The 19423-nt window shown below is 37.2% G+C and overlaps 2 protein-coding genes across 2 annotated transcripts; both read left to right on the top strand.

The window, feature by feature from the left end:
- The first annotated feature begins 1661 nt into the window (after window positions 1-1661).
- On the top strand, window positions 1662-7576 carry LOC309495229 (uncharacterized protein). The gene is made up of 6 exons (XM_082164899.1): window positions 1662-2206; window positions 2389-2465; window positions 5951-6452; window positions 6593-6674; window positions 6758-6940; window positions 7112-7576. The coding sequence occupies exons 1-5, from the start codon at window positions 1712-1714 to the stop codon at window positions 6913-6915; spliced, it is 1314 nt and encodes a 437-aa protein (XP_082021025.1). The 5' UTR covers window positions 1662-1711; the 3' UTR covers window positions 6916-6940; window positions 7112-7576.
- An 8287-nt stretch (window positions 7577-15863) lies between these two features.
- Window positions 15864-17498, top strand: LOC309495300 (lectin-like). Its single transcript, XM_082164972.1, has 6 exons — window positions 15864-15945; window positions 16020-16098; window positions 16467-16609; window positions 16774-16914; window positions 17076-17190; window positions 17327-17498. The coding sequence occupies exons 1-6, from the start codon at window positions 15943-15945 to the stop codon at window positions 17419-17421; spliced, it is 576 nt and encodes a 191-aa protein (XP_082021098.1). The 5' UTR covers window positions 15864-15942; the 3' UTR covers window positions 17422-17498.
- The last annotated feature ends 1925 nt before the right edge of the window (window positions 17499-19423 follow it).

The following is a 19423-nucleotide window of genomic DNA, read 5'->3' as shown; positions in this document are numbered from 1 at the left end:
TTGTTTTAGTTTGACAGGGTCGGCGTTAGCTTAGCTTAGCACAATGAATGGAATCCTTTGTTGCCAGTTAGCATGGCCTGAGTAAAAGTGATAAAAAAAAAAAAAAAACCCACGTAATTACTTCTTGTGGCCTGCGTATTCACAACGAGTACAAGAAGCGATCCAGATTAACACTAGGCGATTTCCTAGGCAGATATTGACTTGGGACTATATTAGGGGGAAGCACAGGCGAAGCACTGCTGCTTAGGCGAAGCACTGCTAGTTCGGCGCTGAGATCTCACGCAACACATGAAATCCCACGACTTCCGTCAACATACCGGCGTGCAACGCGTCAAAAAAACAGATGAAGAAGAACATACCAGCGTGACCTGCACCGAGTGTCTTCGCTTTTGGATTCTTTATTTTGTGAAGTTACAGCAAACATGGTAATTACCTGCGTAGCAAAAGGTTGTGAGAATAAGCAAAGGACATACACGAATGTAATGTTTCACAGAATTCCTTCAAATCTGGAACTGAGAAATAAATGGCTAGCAGCTCTGGAGATATGTACTTCAACGCCTCTCAACAAAATAAATCAGTATCGTGTTTGCGAAGAACATTTTGCACCAGAGGACTACTTAGAAAAAATGGAATATGGGTCCAGAAAGACGGTAGCAGTACTACGTCTGAAAGATACGGCCGTCCCATCTATTTTCAAAGCACAGGCAGAACAAAGTGCACATGTAAGTTGTCTTTTATTTGTCTTCCTTATGTTAATCTGTCTTTATTCGGTTGTAAAATAGATGCTGCACTAGACTACGGATAGACTAGAATACTATCTAGACTAGACTACGAATCTCATGTTGAATTCAACCTGTTTAGCATGAACAAACAAACTAAAATAAAAATCGCTGTTATCGTGACCTGTAAAATGAAATGACTGAGGGCTAAGTTTTCTATATTTTTCTCTCAACGAGTTAGACTCAGGAGTTTTAGTATAACTACTAGAGAGGAGAAGGCTACTAGCATTTTGACCAAAGGATGTAGCAGAACAGTATTCATTGTTTATGTAACACACACACATACACACATACGATCGCAACCTCCTCCTCCTGGCGTTCTATTTCCAAAGCACGCAGCTCGTCTTCTGTAAACTCTGGTTCAAATAGGTATGGTTCAGGCTCTTGACTGTCTGAGAAGTCACCCTCTTCGTCTTTCACAAAATCAGCCATGTTCATCGCCATTCGTATACTGTAAGCTAAATAGTCAGGCAGCAACTATTCACGCCGGTATGTTGACGGAAGTCGTGGGATTTCATGTGTTGCGTGAGATCTCAGCGCCGAACTAGCAGTGCTTCGCCTAAGCAGCAGTGCTTCGCCTGTGCTTCCCCCTAATATAGTCCCAAGTCAATATCTGCCTAGGAAATCGCCTAGTGTTAATCTGGATCGCTTCTTGTACTCGTTGTGAATACGCAGGCCACAAGAAGTAATTACGTGGGTTTTTTTTTTTTTTTGATCACTTTTACTCAGGCCATGCTAACTGGCAACAAAGGATTCCATTCATTGTGCTAAGCTAAGCTAACGCCGACCCTGTCAAACTAAAACAATGCATGCACTGAGACAAAAATGCATTTGCACACCTATCTAAATGTAGGAAAGAATGTGAATAAGCCCTATTTCAAAAAACGGTGGAGTGTTCCTTTAACAATCCGTCTCAACACTCATCTGCATACATGTCTCTCCTCTCGATGTCCTCAGAGAGATGTGACACCGCACAGATGGAGTTTAAGCATGAACAACTAGATGAGGCTTGTGGTGGTCCCTCAAAAGCAGTTGGTATGGACACGGGCAGTGTTCTAACCTATCAAACTGCTGTGAACGTTACAAGCAGGACAGCAAGATCCGCTTCAGATCCATTAGCCCGGGAGCGTAGGGAGGAGAGAACCCTCTCAGCTCCAAGCATGTCAAACCTCCAGGAATATGAAAACACTGCAGATACAATGAAACGGTTCAGCAAAGCTGCTGCGATTTTGGGATGGGAGGATTCAGATATGAGTTTCGGGGTGGTGGAACAGGAGAACTCTCTTGTCAAAATGCAAAAGAAGGGAGTGAAAAACAAGATGAAGAATCTTACTCATAAATTGATGGAAAAGTTGAAAGAAAAACATGATTGTGAGCACGCCGACACCAAGAGCATCCAAGACAGTGGGGAAGAAGAGGCACAATCTGTATGTTTACTTTATCATACTTCTATTCTCATGCTTAATATTCAATACTTAAAGTAGGACAGATCTTTAATTTCAATGAATGTTGGAACTGATAATTAACTTTTTTGTTAGCTGCGTTTTAACTATTTAACTTTTCCCCGTGCTCTTTTTTTCAAACTAAATCGCAATGAATCACCATGCAGATACATTCCATGGAGATGGAGGTTGAAGTTCCACCACCACTTCCACCAAAAAAGGGGAAATATGTTTTCTTAAACAGGTGGGATATGCTAAACATATTTACCAGTGTTATTTTTATATTGTTTATATACTATTGTTGTATTTATTCATATTTTGTGAATTCACTTTTATTGATATTGAATTTTTAATTTTTATCTTAATTATTTTTTTTATCTTAAAGGGATAGTTTACCCAAAAATGGAAATTCTGTTATTAATTACTCTTGTCGTTCCAAACCCGTAAGACTTTCGTTCATCTTCGGAACACAAATGAAGATCTTTTTGATTAAATCTGAGAGATTTCTGTACTCTCTGTTGACAGCCTTACCAACAACCACTTTGACGAGACTCAATCGCTTTATATGATGAACAGATTTAATTTAACGTGCTGCTTGGTTCTTGCAGAACCTCAAACGTGTTGCGTAACGTGAAAATGAACCTCATTGGTTCTTGCAGAAGCTCAAACGTGCTGCGTAACACGTGAATGAACCTCATTGGTTCTTGCAGAAGCTCAAATGTGCTGCGTAACACATGAATGAACCTCATTGGTTCTTGCAGAAGCTCAAACGTGCTGCGTAACACATGAATGAGCCTCATTGGTTCTTGCAGAAGCTCGAACGTGCTGCGTAACACTAGAAGGAACATGCTTGAGCTTCCGTTATCAGATCTGATGTGTGAGTTGATTAATGTTTATATGCGAATAAAACCCTAAATTCAATCTGTTCATCATAAAGTAAAAGTTTTTTTTTGAAAATTTGGACTAAACCCTTCAATTCATATGGATTAGTTTTACGATCTCTTTATGAACTTTTTGAAGCGTTAAAGTGTCTGTTGTGTAGCTGTCAACGGAGGGACAGAAATCTCTCAGATTTCATCAAAAAGATCTTCATTTGTTTTCCAAAGATGAACGAAAGTCTTACGGGTTTGGAACGACATAAGGGTAATTAATGTCAGAATTTTCATTTTTGGGTGAACCCTTTAAATAATTCATGTGGGACCGATGTACATGATTAAATCGTGTAAATCCAACACACCTTTTTTCAGTGCAAGGGTCTCAACCTCGGGCCACTGTCCTGCAGAGTTGAGCTCTAACCCTAATTAAACACACCTGAACCAGGTAATCAAGGACTAAAGGATTACTAGAAACGTCCAGGTATTTTGGAGCTAAACTCTGCATGACAGTGATCCTCGAGTTTGACACATGTGATATAGACCAGGGGTTCTCAACTCTGGCCCTCGAGGTCCACCTTCCTGCAGAGTTTAGCTCCAACCTTCATCAAATTCACCTGCCGTATCTTTCTAGTAATCCTGAAAACATTGATTAGCTTGTTCAGGTATTTTTGATTACAGTTTAACTAAAGGTGCGTTCACGCCATGTCGTAATTACTTAAATTAGATGATTTCAACTTGTAAAAAGCGTTCATGTCCTCGTAGAGCTCATCATTACTTCTTGTAAGATGGGAATTTTTCGAGAGCTCCTACTTATACCACGTGACCCCTGCATATTAATTTAGGCATTGATAGTGGTGCCATAGAAATGCATAAATCCCAGTCCAGAATATAACGTTGCATGCTGTCATCTTGAGACTACTGTAATTACAACATGGAGTGAATGCCGCATAAACTCTGCAGGAAAGTGGACCTCAAGGGCCAGAGTGGAGAACCCCACTTGTTTAAATGTTATATGCACATTACTTTTTTTCCAATCGAAACTTCTTTTTTTTTCTTTTTTTTCAAGCACTTCCTTATTGTATTATGAAGTCCACGGTCCACCTATTTATAACTCATTTCTAGTTCTGTGACATTCCTTTTATGTGAAGTGATGGAACAAATCAAACACAAACATGTATGTTGTAATAGAGATCTGCTACGGCTGGCCCTTAAAAACTGGAAAAAATATGTTAAAGGATAAATGGTGGAAATGCATAGCCTCTGGTAATATCTCAAGTTGCACACAAAGTCCACTGTTAAAATCCCTGTATCATATTTTGAGGGAACAACAAATGGTAACACTTTATTTCGATAATCCACTTTAGACCAGTGTTTCCCAACCCTGTTCCTGGAGGCACACCGAGGGTACATCTCAATCAGCTCCCTAGTTCAGTAGTCAGGGTACTGTTCAGGGAGTCTGCCATTTGAAGTGCTGTCTGTCTCAATCACAAATTTCTTCCAGTGCACCGAAATGTTCGCTCCCTTAAAAGTCCCAAAATGCACCGTGAAAACCAGGGAGCATCGATGCTCACTATGTTCCCTTAACGGAAGTTCTGAAGCACAAAACATAAATCACACGGGTGAGCCAACTCACTAGACACGCAATAGATGTTTTTTAAGTTTTATGTTTATGCCGTAAATTATATTTCAGCATAAACATTCATCACTAGACAGTAATGAACATAATAGCTAACATTTATAAATTATTTATGTCTGAAATGCACTTGCACTTATTATAATATATATATATATATATATATATAATATAAATATATATAATATATATTATAATTTATTATATATAACTTATAATAAAAAATTATTTCATAAAGATATCAGTTCTGCAGTTGTTCATAAATACCAGTAGTGATGTTGTACAATGAGGACGTTCTCATGTCACCGGAAATAGACTCATCAGTGGCATGTGTCGTGAGTGCAGGGTCCTTACTGTCCTTACCAGTGCCCGAATGAGATTCCCGAAATACGAGGCTGGGGAGCCGATTGAGACGCATCCCCAACACTACACATTTTTAAACTCTTCCTAAACAAACATGCCTGATTCAACTCATCAGTTTATTAGAAGAGTGGGTGGTGGTGGCGCAATGGATAAGATGCCTTTGGTGTGAGAGACCCGGGTTCGAATCCACTGTGAGACACCAATGTGTCCCTGAGCAAGACACTTAACCCCTAGTTGCTCCAGAGGCGTGCAACCTCTGACATATATAGCAATTGTAAGTCGCTTTGGATAAAAGCGTCAGCTAAATGAATAAATGTAAATGTAAATGTAGAAGAGACTCCAAGACCTGAAATAAATGGGTCAGATAAGGGAGACCTAAGGGACATTCAAAATGTGTACTGTTGGCATTCCTCCAGGAACAGGGTTGGGAAACACTGCAACTATGGCAATAGAGGTCATTAGAGTAAACTGTATTATGCTTAATATCTGCTGACTGTACTTTGTATCTGACTATATTTGCAAGTACATGTCAACTTATTCTACTAACCTTAAACCTAACTCTTATGTAAAAGTCTACTAAAACTAATGAGAGTTGACATGGAGTTGCAAATGAATGAGAGTTAGTTGACATGTAGTTGAAAAGTTACTTAGTTAACAGAATGTCTAAAGTGGACCATCAAAATAAAGTGTAACCCAACAAAGGTTTGAATATGGTAACACTTTACAATGCGATCTCCTTTGTTAATGTTATAGTTAATGCATAAACTAACATGCAATGAACAATATATTTGTTGCATTAATCTTTGTTAACTTTAGTTAATACAAATACAATCTAATATATCTTGTCTTTCTGAGCAGAACATTTACCTTAAAGGACTTCAAACTCAATCTTGAACCAATCAACTTAATGGAGGAGATATTCACAGGAGACGAATGGCTCAATTACCTGCCCAGCAAAACCAGTCCAGCAGAGAAAGACACCAGTGATCAGCCAGTGACATATGATGTTCTCCAAACAGAAAAAGATACTCAGCTCAATATCCCACTGTTGACACCACAGCAGGACCAATCAGAGGACATAAAGAACAGTCAAGGTGATGTTAGTGATGCTCAACAGGACAATGTAGAAAAAGTAAACAGTGACTTGCATTTAAGACAGGATGCAAATACTTTTGCTATTCCTAAGGCACTGCTAACAACTAATGCACTAAAACAAATGGCATCTGGGATAGACTGTAAGTCAAAGAAATCAGATGACATCTATGACTGTTTGGACTTGTATATTATACCCAAAAATGATTTTCCATTAATTAAAAGAAAGTCATCGGATGCTCCGCCGATGGACTTTTCAGCAGTCAAGGTGGGGAATACTTCTGTATTTTTGTCGTTAAAGTAACTAGGTTATGTTAATATGTGAGAGACTTAATTATTTTAGCTTGATTTTAACTGTAACTTGATATAAAGTGGAATAAATGACAAATTCGATTTTTTCTCTCTCAGTCAATTGAATTGCTGGACAACTCTGCTCTCAAAAGTCGAATTCGTCTCAGCAAAAAGAGACCCCACAAACCACCCAAAAAAGGTGAGAAAAACGCTCTGGAGGGTTTGGTGGAGTGAATGTACTAAATGAGAGAAATGAACATGTGTGAACCTTTTTTCTCTCAGTAAAAGAAGAAAAGTCAAACGCCAAATTCTACGAGATTCCCGAAAACATCCTGAATGAATCCCCTGTCCGTGCATCTCTACCATTTAACAGCATCCCCTTTTCCAAGTCTCCTCCTCATCATTCACCGCTGTTTCTAGATCACACCGTCACTCCATGACTGCTCTATCATCTGCAGTTGTCAGGTCAATAAAATCACATACAGTAGACAATAGTCTATAAAAAAACACAGCAAAGCACAAATAGAGAAAGACCATTTTGTACTAAAACAATTCCATTATTTAATCAAGTAATGTGATCATTGTATTAATGTTATATGTTAATGTTAATGTTTTTTTGTTTTGTTTTTTGTGCAGATTAAAGGACACCTTGACTGTAAAGACTGGAAAATTCAAAACTGAAGTTAAAGGACATTTATTTGTGGAAAAAGTTTTACTGAAAAACTACTGAAATGACAGTGAGTTTGGATTGCACTGATTTAAGATGTTACAGTGGATAAAGGTGATCATGTCCTATTTTCCTATTTGCTAGGAAATAACTCACCTTTTTTATTCACCCTAACAATTCTTTTTATAACAAATGTCATAAATGTGATGATTTATCATGTTAATGTAGGCAAAATGGAATTTTGTGTTATTGAAGTTAATCTGATGCATTGCTGATGAACTGTAAAGCACAGTAAATCATAATCTTTTTCCATATTATAATGTGATTTATTATGTGAAATAATTTTAGATTTTGTGTGTGTGTCCTTTGCTTGCTTTTCGATTTCGCTCATGAACTGTAAATCAACAAGTTATTAATACTTTTTTTCCCCTTTCCATCCCTTTCCCTTTTATACTTCTTCCTGAATTCCGTTTTGTGCTTAATGTGAGAATTCTGTGAGAAACCTATGAAATTCTACAGTATTTAAAACCTGGCTAAAGGTGATGACTTTGAAGTATTCAAGTATTCTTAATTAGTGGTTCTTAATCAGACAAACACTAAATAAATAAAATCAAGTGCTTGTTTTGATTGCAAAAGTTCTTTATTATCGTTTATTGTTGATGCATAGAAAATCATTTAATTCAGAAAGTTTTATGGGATGATACTCAGATAAAACTGATAAGACTGATCAATGACATCACAGAGTTTCCACCGCAGGAACTTTCCCCAGGAACTAGGAACTTTGGGCTGGGTTTACACCGCAGGAACCAGGGTCTAAATGAAGTTCCGGGTAAATATTTCCCCCTCCGATAGTCCCTGCTCATGAGGTAGTACTTTTTCAAAGTTCAGGAACTTTAAGGGGTGGGACTTGTGCGCTGCACAAGCTGATTGGTTGTGTTCACGCCGCATTTTGGTTGGATGATTCCACGCAGCATTTATTTATTTAACCTTTTAAAAAAAATCTATTGCGGTTCGTGTCGTGGCTTCATGCAGTAAGAGTTGTCTGTCTGCAAATATGGAGTTTAATAAAAAAAAACTGGTGGACTGGCGACGAGTTTCAGGCTTTATTAAGGGTATTTGTGGAAGAGGAAACTTTCTGCGCGTTCGTCTCAGCCATCTCACGGTCAATGTCCGCAATAGCTGATAAAATACAAATGTTATATCTAACGTTAGCATTACGAGCTTACTGAACACGCTTTATCAGTGCTCGTCTCTTTTCTGCCACAGCTTTTATTATTAAGTCATTATGTTTACACATTGTCATCTATTGCAAGGTTAGGTTAGTAACAAACAACTATTTACAAGACTGTCACTATTTATGATTGATAGACGGGGTTCAGGCTTTTTTTAAGTGTATTTGCGAAAGAGGAAATTTTTTTGCGCGTTCGTCCCAGGCATCTCACAATAACTGATAACATACGTTGTCTAATTTTATACGCATATGAGCTTTCTGAACACGCTTTAGTATCAGTGCTCGTCTATTTTGTTTTGTTAATTACCTCGTTAGTAAACCAATACATAACTGCAGCACAGCTTGAAACTCCTCCATACTTATACATGTGGCGCAACTGATTATGTCCGTCGCAGACTGGGAGGAGCAGTTGCGCGCAGTTTACCTTCCCGGTACTTTAGACCGCGGTGTAAACGCAGAAAGCAACCGGTCTGGGGCAAAAAAAGTTCCTGGGAAAAAAGTTCCTGGTACAAATTGTTCCGGGTAATTTCGGTGGAAACGCGGCTTATGCTACCCGAGTCACAGTGCGGGTTTAGAAGGAACAGAAGTACAGTCGGCATGGTCTTCACAACCCGGCAACTCCAGGAAAAGTGCAGGGAGCAACATAAAGATCTGTTTATGGCTTTTGTCGACCTCTCCACAGCCTTCAAAACTGTGCAGAGAGATCTCTTGTGGGAAGTCCTCCTTCGGTTCGGATGCCCCATAAAGTTTGTCAACATCCTCCGTCAGTTTCACAATGGAATGACTGCTAGGGTGATAATAGGAGGTCAACAGTCAAGCCCTTTCCCTGTGCGAACAGGGGTAAGGCAGGGGTGTGTACTGGCACCAGTGCTTTTTAACATCTTCCTCATATGTGTCACCCAGCTTCTCCACAAGGGAGATTGAAGACAACAGTGGGGTGACAGTAGCGTACAGGCTGGACGGCAACCTATTTAATATCAGGAGACTGCAGGCAACCACCAAACTGCACAGAGTGAGGATACTTGAGCTGCAGTATGCGATGACTGCGTTCTTGTATCTCACTCTTCACAAGAAATCTAGTCTGTCTTAGATGGGTGAGAATGCGTTAAGAGTTTTGCAAAAAGAGTGCATGAGATTTGCAAATTGCATCTTGAACTTGTTTAAAGCAACACTAGGCCTATGTAAATTTTCAACCTTCATAATATATTTCCAAGATCCTTGTGATGGTACATCGACTTACAATAGGTTGAATGACACGTCTGCCATAGCCTGACAGGGTCTGTATCGCTTTTACTGGCACTATGTAACTTCAGTGTTCGGGTAGTAACCAGAGCACAAAAAGAACTACAAAATTCGACTGCTTTACGGCATACGTCACTTCCCCCACCACTTCGTCAAATTTGGACGTGAGAGGCCAACCAGCGTTTGTTTTCGGCTTTCGTGCGTATGTTTTTGTCATGGGGGTTGTTTACACCTGGCCACTTCATGCATTTTCTCAGATCGGATAGCTATCCGATCGTGAAAAGTCCAGGTTTAAATGCCCTCCGAAACGCATTTGATACGGATTTGAATCCGATCCCTCAAACCACTTCAGGAGGAGATCTGAGACGCATTCCAGACGAAACTGGACAAGTGTAAATGCATATGGTTTTTGAAACCACATAGGCCTATGTAAATTGTACTCCTCCCAAAAATGCTAAAAAAAATAAATAAATAAAAACGTGTGAGAGCGTTGTATAGACTATAATATGTTATATCCAGATATGACGACGCGCTGGAACACACATCACCGCAGATGAGCAACTGCATCAAGCCAACGTGCAAACTATAGCAAATCAAAGTGAAAGTAAGTCGCAGACGCTTAACACACAATCTTTATCATTAAAAGTAAAGAAACGAAATGATCTTACCAGGGCTGTTACTGCTCTCTCTTATTGCGGTCTTTGATTTTGAAATTTTAGCTGATGATCTATAAAATGCAGCTCATATCTGTTGCTTTCGGTGACGTGCACTCCATTAAATCAGAATATAGCGCGAGAATTGAAGATCGAATTTAAATCCGTTTCGCAAAAATACATTTATGTGACCAGGTGTAAATGGAATCGTTTTGAAACTTTTGATAAATCATAGCTATGCCCTCACGAATTAGTTTGCCAGCTGAACTCAGGTGTTGTGAAGTGTATTTATCACGTAGTCCTGAGGGATATCAGACGACGCTGTTGACGTTGATTCCTGCGATTATCATGAGAACAGCTTTCAATATCTCACATAATTATCATAAATAAGCCTAACGTAGAGGTTGTAAATAGTGTAAACGAGCACAATTTGCTAACTATTATGACTTATTATGAACTATTTAACTTAATTGATGTTATCTGGCATTTTGTAATGTTTACATTCCAATAAAAACAACACAAATTAAAGTATACAGTAGGCCTAGACTATAGACTATTTACTTGTGATTCTGCAATCATGTAAAAACGTTATAATATAATATATTTACGACAGTGCAAGTATTCCACAGCGACTCTAGGGGTCGCTGTTTGACAAAAACACAATTTCTACTTAGTGTGGCTTTAATGTTTTACAGAAAGAGTGATTTATTCGACAAATTGGCAGTGGCGGAGCCAGGATTTTTTCCTAGGGGTGGCCAGGCAAGGGCAAGCAACCAGTCTGGGGTGGCACAGAAATCTTAATTATTTTATCATAAAAAATAATTTGATAATGTATTGGACAGCTAGTGCCTAATTAGTGCCTACACAACTGAATAAAGTTAATTTGTACTTTTAATTTTTGAATTAGGAGTCATGGAATACTGAGTGAATTTTATATTTTTTTATTATTACCCACCACCTCATATTAAAATTAATTAAATAGTAATAAAAGGACACACACTATAGCTAAAGTTCAACTTGCTCAGTTAGCTTGGTTCTGGTTCTCAAAATATCCAATAGCTTGTTCTACATTGTTGCATCTTCATGGATGAGATAACATGTGGATAAATACTGTATTCCAAAGATTATTCAACATGTGTTTTATATAATCAATGAACTCTTCAACCAATTCTGAGTTTGTCAAAAAAAAGTTTAACTTTATATATTAGTTGTCAAAATAAATAATTGCAACAGTTCTATCATAACTAAATTAAAAAGGAAAACAAAAGTTTTGTTGTTTTCGGCGGAAGTCAACAGCACATCATGTAAAATGTTATGTTTTTCATAGTGTAATGTTGCCAGAATGTAAAATTAGTTATTTTATGTATTTAAAAATTATCCATTTTTGTTTGTCCTTTACAAATTAACGCAAAATGAATGCCTGTCTAGTACAAATGCACAGTGCTCACATTTATTTGGACATTAAAACATTACATATCAGTTTGTGCCTTACATTCCCATACACAAAATAAATATATTTGAAATATATTTTTGTTATATTTCAGAATATATTTAAATGTATTTGGAATATATGCCACATATATTTTGACACTTTTGGGGACCCATACAGAAAAAAAATACATTGAAATATATTCTGAAATATAACAAAAATATATGATGTTAAGTGTGAAATATATTTATTGGGCCAATTTCAAATATTTGCATATATTCCAAAATATATACTGAAAATATATTTCAAATATATTTATTTTGTGTATGGGTTGTGATCTCACATAGCAGAATATTTGAATCCAGACACATGTAACGCATATATAACAACTACATGCATGCAGTTTTGACAGCTTAAATCGCCTTTTTGATTCTTACAAGAGTTAATTGACGACAACTACGGCTACAGCACGCCGCATTTGCGCGTGATTTGCGTACCGCAAGCACAGTACAACGGCTGTCAGCCGTATGACAGAAAAGTTAGTTAGTTTTACTGACATTTGGCCTGACAACATCTCATCTTACCGAAGATAGCCAACTGAATAAGGACAGCGCCCTTTTCTTAGCATCTGACAGAAGTGTCACAGAACACCTTCTAAAATAAAAGTAGCATCAGAAAAAAAGAGAATTATGTTTGTTGTTGACTGCACATTATTCGACTTACTCAAAACGGTCTTGCAACCCACCAGTTGAGAAAGATTGACTCTATATTTACTATGTGCATATCACTGTCTGATGTTCTGCTGAAGCTCATTCGGCACTTGCACATTTCCGCACTCGTTTGACTTTGGCCTGGCGCTGAGGTGAAGTTGGAGTGTGCGTCTGAAAATTCTCACGTTTTTTGTGGTCTTAAGGCGAGACACGGCAGGCAAAAACATCGTTTTTTTTTTACTGGTCAATTTTGAGATTTTTGGATATTTGTCTTCAATAACATGTCTTCTTTCAGACTTGTGGTGAAAAAAAGTCCGAAATACACATTTAGGTCTTTATTTTACTACACTTTGTCTGTTCGCGTCTGTAGATTTCTCATAAATTCAACAAAAGTTGGCGTTCTTAATCCTCCCGCTGCTTCGCGATCTCTGTCTTCTTCCTGTCATCACACGCACGGCTGGATAGCTCTCTCTCTCCTGTACAATGCTGTCGGATCCAAATATGGTCATTTCCTTTTTATCAGCAACCAATCGTGAAAGTAAAAGGGCTGAATCCGCAATCTCATTGGCTGATGATAAATCTTTAAAGCCCGTTTTCTCAAAATGACCTTTCTCTCATACTCCAAGTACGAAATCTCCACTTCAGTAGCACCTATATACACCAAACTTTCCAGTCTTGTACCTAGTTATATTATGAAGACATTTACAGAGGGATTTGTAAATATATTATTCCTAGCCTGATTTATATAACATTTTATTCCAAAAAACATGGCGAAAACCTTTTTTTTAAGGCTATTGACAGTATATTCTGATTTACAGGATAACAAAAGTAGGCTAGATATCCATAAATCCCTCTGTAATTTTTTTCCCACCTAATATGTGAACACAATGAACAAATCATTTTTAACCTGGCTTTATCCAATACTCAGATTTCGTTTTTTAAAATATATGCAAAATAGTGCATATTTAATTAGATATTGACTAATTTGCATATTTAAACATTAAATTATAGAAAACTTGTAATACATTTTTTTCTCATCTTAATGTAGGTAATCAACTGGGAAAGTTTCATGGTGATATCTGCTAGTTAAAAAAAAATCCCTATTCACCTGTAGTGTCTCGCCTTAAAAGAGACGGTTCAGCGTTTTAAAAACGCATTTTTTGTCAATAAAAAAAGAGACAGAAACAGCAGTTGTGAGAGGGGTGGCCAAGCTTAGACCAAGGGTGGCCACGGCCACCCCTGGCCACCCCCTAGCTCCGCCAGTGCAAATTGGTTTAGGCTATTAAGAATTTGGTTCAGAGAATGGGCATTAGTGTTTCAGCAATTCAGAAAAAAACTGGATGCATTGTGAAAACTTTTAGCCCAAACAACCTGCGCTTCTGGCTCTGAGGCTGACTTATAAGGTAAAATAGACAGTTTTAACTGAATGTTTAGCTAAAGCTGTGAGCTAGTAAACAAGCTCTCGGCTCTTCCTGGAAGTCAAGGGAGTATCTAAGGTCAGTACTTTCAAGTATGAGGATATGAGTGTCACGGCTCCACCAGATCTCTACAGACTCCACACACTCGTTCACTCTCCCCTGATTACTAATCACCACACCTGTACCTCATCACCTGTTCACTATATACATTCACTTGCACCACTCTTCATTGTCTGATCTCGTCTTTCCATGGACACACAGACTCTACCTAGAGCCTACCTATTCCACTTATCTGCCGCCATCATCATCATCATCATCATCATCATCATCATCATCATCATCATCATCATCATCATCATCATCATCATCATCATCATCATCGTCTGATCCTGTTCCACGAACCTGCTATCATCGTCAGTGACTCTCATCCACGTCTGCCATCAGCCTCGTTCCATTCTCTACCTGTGAAGCATAATACTGTTATTCATCAGCTAAGTTCCATTCAACTATCTTCATTGTGTTCAACTCACCATTTACATCTGCTGGTTTCCGTGCTTCTGTTTATTATAAACTTCAGTTACATTATACTCACCTGTCTGCTTCATCACTCTCTGTGACAATGAGATGGTTAATTCAGACAGAATCTCCTCAGAAAAAAGGACAAATTTAAGTGTTAACAATCATTTAACATGCATTTCATTTTATTTTATTTATGTTTATAACATGCAGAAGTTACACAAATCCATTAATTTCACTGTCCCTCACATTTTCAAATATAGAAACAATTCTTCAAATTCAAACATGGTATTTTTTGCAATCAAAATTAGAATTTTTTTTTGGCCTGATTAATGAAATGAGAAGAACTAATGCTTCTTGCAGAATCAAGCAACACTTTATCATGAGGGGTTGTGAAAAAATAAAAGCGATACAAAGTGACAAATGTAAATGCTAAAGGTGAAGTTGAGAAATTTGACAGTTGAAAAAAAAAAAAGAGTCTTGAGTCAGAGTATGTCTAATGCAGTGAATTTGATGGCAACACCCAAATGTTTACATTAAAGTTTAAGTAATTACAAATAATGAATGTTTCTACAGGAGATCTTGCAAGTTTATCATGCAACTTGATGAATTACATTTTTATGATCAGATTAAGTGACAAAGCCGTTCTGAATGTGAGTTGCAGCAACTTAGGGTGGCAGTGTCAAGTGGAGACTCTGTCAGTAACCACAAGATCTCACGTTTTTATTGTCTAGTGTGGTAAACCACTAGCCTTTCAGATGCTTGTCGTTTATCAGATGCGTCTCTCTCTGACAAATGAACCGTCTACAAAAATAGTTTTCACTTGGCGAGCAAGCACAATGCCGAAATAGGAGAAGGGTCATGGAAATGAACAGAATAAGTTTTTTTTTTTTTTTTTACCATTAGTGCAAAAAACATTAGTCAAAAGTGCATTATGACGCAGAATGCAATAATAAGAGTGCAGAGGGAATGATTTAGCAAGACTTTATTAAGTCTTATAATAATACACGTAATCGTGTTTAGTCCATTGGGACAATCCTCCCAACTATCTTCTCATTCATTGCATTATGGTTATCCATCCACTGAAATTAGTATTTATTTGTTGATCTCTGCACACTGTAAGAAAAAAAAAAATAGTAGAAAAATGTAACAGGCACTGGTAATTATCCATTACGGACATTTATTTTAATCCTAAAACACAACACAATGCGTAATTCAAAATACAGGTACAAAAAACCCTGTAAAAATGATGGAAAATCCCCTCATTAACACAGTATTGAGCTCTATTTTACAGACTTCTGTATCTCTTGATTGTGCTAGTTTTAAATTAATGATTATATTTTAGCCTACATACCATTTATTGTTCAAGATTAACATTAAGATAGTATTGATGTTACTTTAGTAGCAATGCAACTGTAAATTGATTAGTAATTCAGGCACTATAGATGTGTAAAAACACTTTCCTGTGTGATGAAGAATAAAAAAAAAAAGATGTTAAGATTGAGAGAATGGGAGGAGTTGTGAAAATGAGTGGAATGGAATAAAATAAGGTGAAACAGTCACTGTGAGCACAGATAGAGGGCAAAAGTGCAAGAACTGCAATGGTAAGTCATTTTCTTGAATGAACACTCTTTGTATCAATTTTTATATATTATTTATATGGGCTTTTTTTTCACAGTGGAAATCAGGATCTATAAGATTTGTTCTGTTGATGACTCTTCTCTTCGAGAGTGGCAGCTTCTTAACAATGGAGAAAGGTAATGTTTAATTCAACAATATATTTATGCTGAAATTTCCAAATTTTATACTTTAAGTGTTTATATAGAAATCAACCCCACTGAACCTTTTTTCTAAGAGTGTAATTAGCCCCATTCCTTAATGTACCCCAATAACAATAAACTACAAGGCAGATATTGTTAACACAAAACACGTGACCACAATATATATTGTGTATATTGTTTATAAAGATATTACCTGTTTTGAGTAAACATTGACGGCATTAGTAGATTAACAGATATTAACAGACTTATATATTACACTTCAAACAGACAAAGAAAACTATCCACCTATATTTTTAAAGTGTCATATAGCTTAAAATAGTCATGTGTGTGACTCTGTCATTTAGGTTTTGATGTTGACCATACTAATGTCACTTCATGGTGCAGAATGCCTGAAGCCTGTGATGTGCATGGCTTCACTGATTGGTTCAAAGTGGGCCGCCACTGTGTCAAATACTTCTACAGCCGTGCTAACTTCACTCAAGCCGAGGTAGGTTATAGCACTTTTTTTTTTAAAATAGATTGTTGCATTGTTACACTAAAGATATAGTTTCTATTATCCTTCACATTATTACCTCCACCATTAAAAAAATAAATAAACGTTGTGTTGAAAAATTTTTGTGTATAGTCATTAAATGCTCGTTTCATACTCAGTTCAAGTGTAGGTCCAAAGCCCCTGGTGCACATCTGGTATCAGTGCACAAAAAAAAGGAAAATGATTACTTGCTCTGCCTTGTGAAAAAATCGAACCCAAAAAACCTGCGCATCTGGCTCGGAGGCTTTGAATTCATCAAGGTAAAAAGACAGTCTGAAGAGGTTCACAAATGGGGAAAGCAAAGAGAAATGATTGAGTTGTTGTTATTTTCTGTTTTTTATTGACATGCATTCACTAGTTTCTTACTACCCAAACAAACACCTTCTGACATACTTTTTTTTTTTTTTTTTTACTTTCTCAGTCTGGTAAATTTTTTTGGATTGATGGTTCCCACTGGAATTATCAAATTTGGACACGAGGTGAACCCAACCACATGTACACCAACACGGAGGAATGCGTTGAGATGAACTGGAAAGGTAAGTATGGAAAGACAGAGGAATTCTATAATGGGTTATAGGATAATCACATTAAATTTAAACTTGATGTTTGGCTAAATGATTTATTATAGTGATATTGATGAAGGTACATTTCACCTCTCCCTCACATTTTCAGAGGTTGGCAGGTGGAACGACGACTCTTGTGGAGTCAAGAAAAACTACATCTGCGCCTTCAAACAACATGACATGCTGAAAGTAGACCAGGAGTAGATGGAGCAGTTTTATCTGAGTTTCATCCCATAAAACTTTCTGAATTAAATGATTTTCTCTGCATCAACATAAAAACTTTTAAAAAAAAAACAATGCTTCCTTAAAATGATAATAAAGAACTTTTGCAATCAAAATTATCAGTTGATTTTATTTATTTATTGTTTGTCTGATATATAATTTTGTAAATATACATTAAAGGAAAAGATTACTTTAAATTCACTAACCTTAATCTAACTAACTATAGTTGATATGCTTGTGATGGAAAATAAAAGTGGTTTATATCAAATGTATTATAAATAGATAACTCAAGGAAAACTTGAATACTTCAAAGTCATCACCTTTAGTCAAGTTTTAAATAAGTTGAGTTTTCATTAGATAGAATTCTATGTGTGATATGAATTCACAATCCCCGTGTGGTGAAAATCAAGTTTTTAATGTTGTTTATATGTCTATGTAGTGTTTTTAATACGGTTTAAGACAAACCATTTACACATTCATGTCAACACCTTTGTTGAGTATTTCTCCTAAAAACTGCAGTGAACCAAAGACAGTCTCAAAAACGCGGTTTGAAATCGCTGGTGTGTCTGACCTCAAATTGCCTTGTAACCAATCACGTCAATGTGTGATCATCAACGAGTGGATCTCTGCGCTGGAGTGAGTGGGGGCGGGGCTAATTTGCATATTCATAAAAGCTAGAACGGCGTATAGCCTACTAAATAAGGCAAGGGTGTAGAGTTACATTCAAGCTATTAAGGCATACAAAATTCAAGGAAAAAACTTTAATTATATCATTTTGGTGATCAAAGATGAGTTTAAAGGGATCCAATTATTGACAGGGGGACTTTAAATAGCCTATATAAAAAACTGTCAGATACAGTTTAGTTTTCATTCACTCAAAATGGAGTTCATTCTGGCAGACTCTGCCTGTGTTTTGTAAAAAAGAGAAACACATATAAATGTGACCCCTAGGGGGGCACTACCTAAGCTAGAAAACCCAAACAGCGCTCCCCTTCAAACTTTCTAGGCAGGTTATGTCCAATGAAGGAACAGAAATGGAACTGATGTAATCAAACATGTAACTTTATTAAACACTAGACACAATAATATATTAGTTGGCAATCAGAGCAAGCAAATATTCCCCGTAGGAAACAGTAAACAAAATCTACAATAAAAAATTGTCACAGTGAATAAAGTCTCATAATAAATGAGTTACAGTATATACAGTCTGATAAAACACAGGCTGCAGTGAATAAAGTTGAATAAATAAATACTGTTCACATACGCACACTCCAACGCTGCAAGAAACACTTCACACCAAATAGGCCTCACACACACGGCGTTTCACACTTCGAACAGGCTATCACTGGCAGGCCTCCACCCTAGGCCCACCCAGTTCCAGGTCCGCAAAGAACAGTGGTAGCAGATTTCCGAGGCACACACATACATACATCCAAAGAAATAAAAATAAATTAAAACAGAATGATTAAACCCAGTAAAAACAGTGGCTAGTTGGACAGACGAAGGCAATCCTCCTGTAATCACAAGCATAAATGGTTTATGATACTATGTTTGATAGCATCGTGACAGTCTAAATCAATATTAGATCTCTGATTGAAAGATAAAAAATAAAAATAAAAAAAAGGGTTAAATGAACTTACGTTTTTGAAACCAGCCTAGATGAATTAGAGCATGCACCAATAAAGTTTAACGGTGTGGATGACTAATAGCTGTGCACACTCTCGCCAGCGTTGCTTCTATTCACAGGCAATATCAGACAGAAAACGATCAGCGCTATGTCAGTCGTTCTCATATGGCAACTCATCTGCGCCTACAGAGAGCGCGAGCTATTGAAACGAGTCTCAGGAGCACGGGCTCTGACCAGGGGTTGAGTTACCCTTTAAAGGGATACTTCAGGATTTAGCATTAAGCTTTGTATTAATAGAAAACCTGTAGTATTTTCGAATTACCGTGCTTTCCACCCTCATATCCCCCTGAGACGAGA

The sequence above is a fragment of the Leuciscus leuciscus genome (genome assembly GCF_965113295.1).
Source record: "Leuciscus leuciscus genome assembly, chromosome: 3".
NCBI lineage: Eukaryota > Metazoa > Chordata > Actinopteri > Cypriniformes > Leuciscidae > Leuciscus > Leuciscus leuciscus.
The sequence above is the reverse complement of the archived record's forward strand: the minus strand, read 5'-3'. Positions and strand labels throughout refer to the sequence as shown.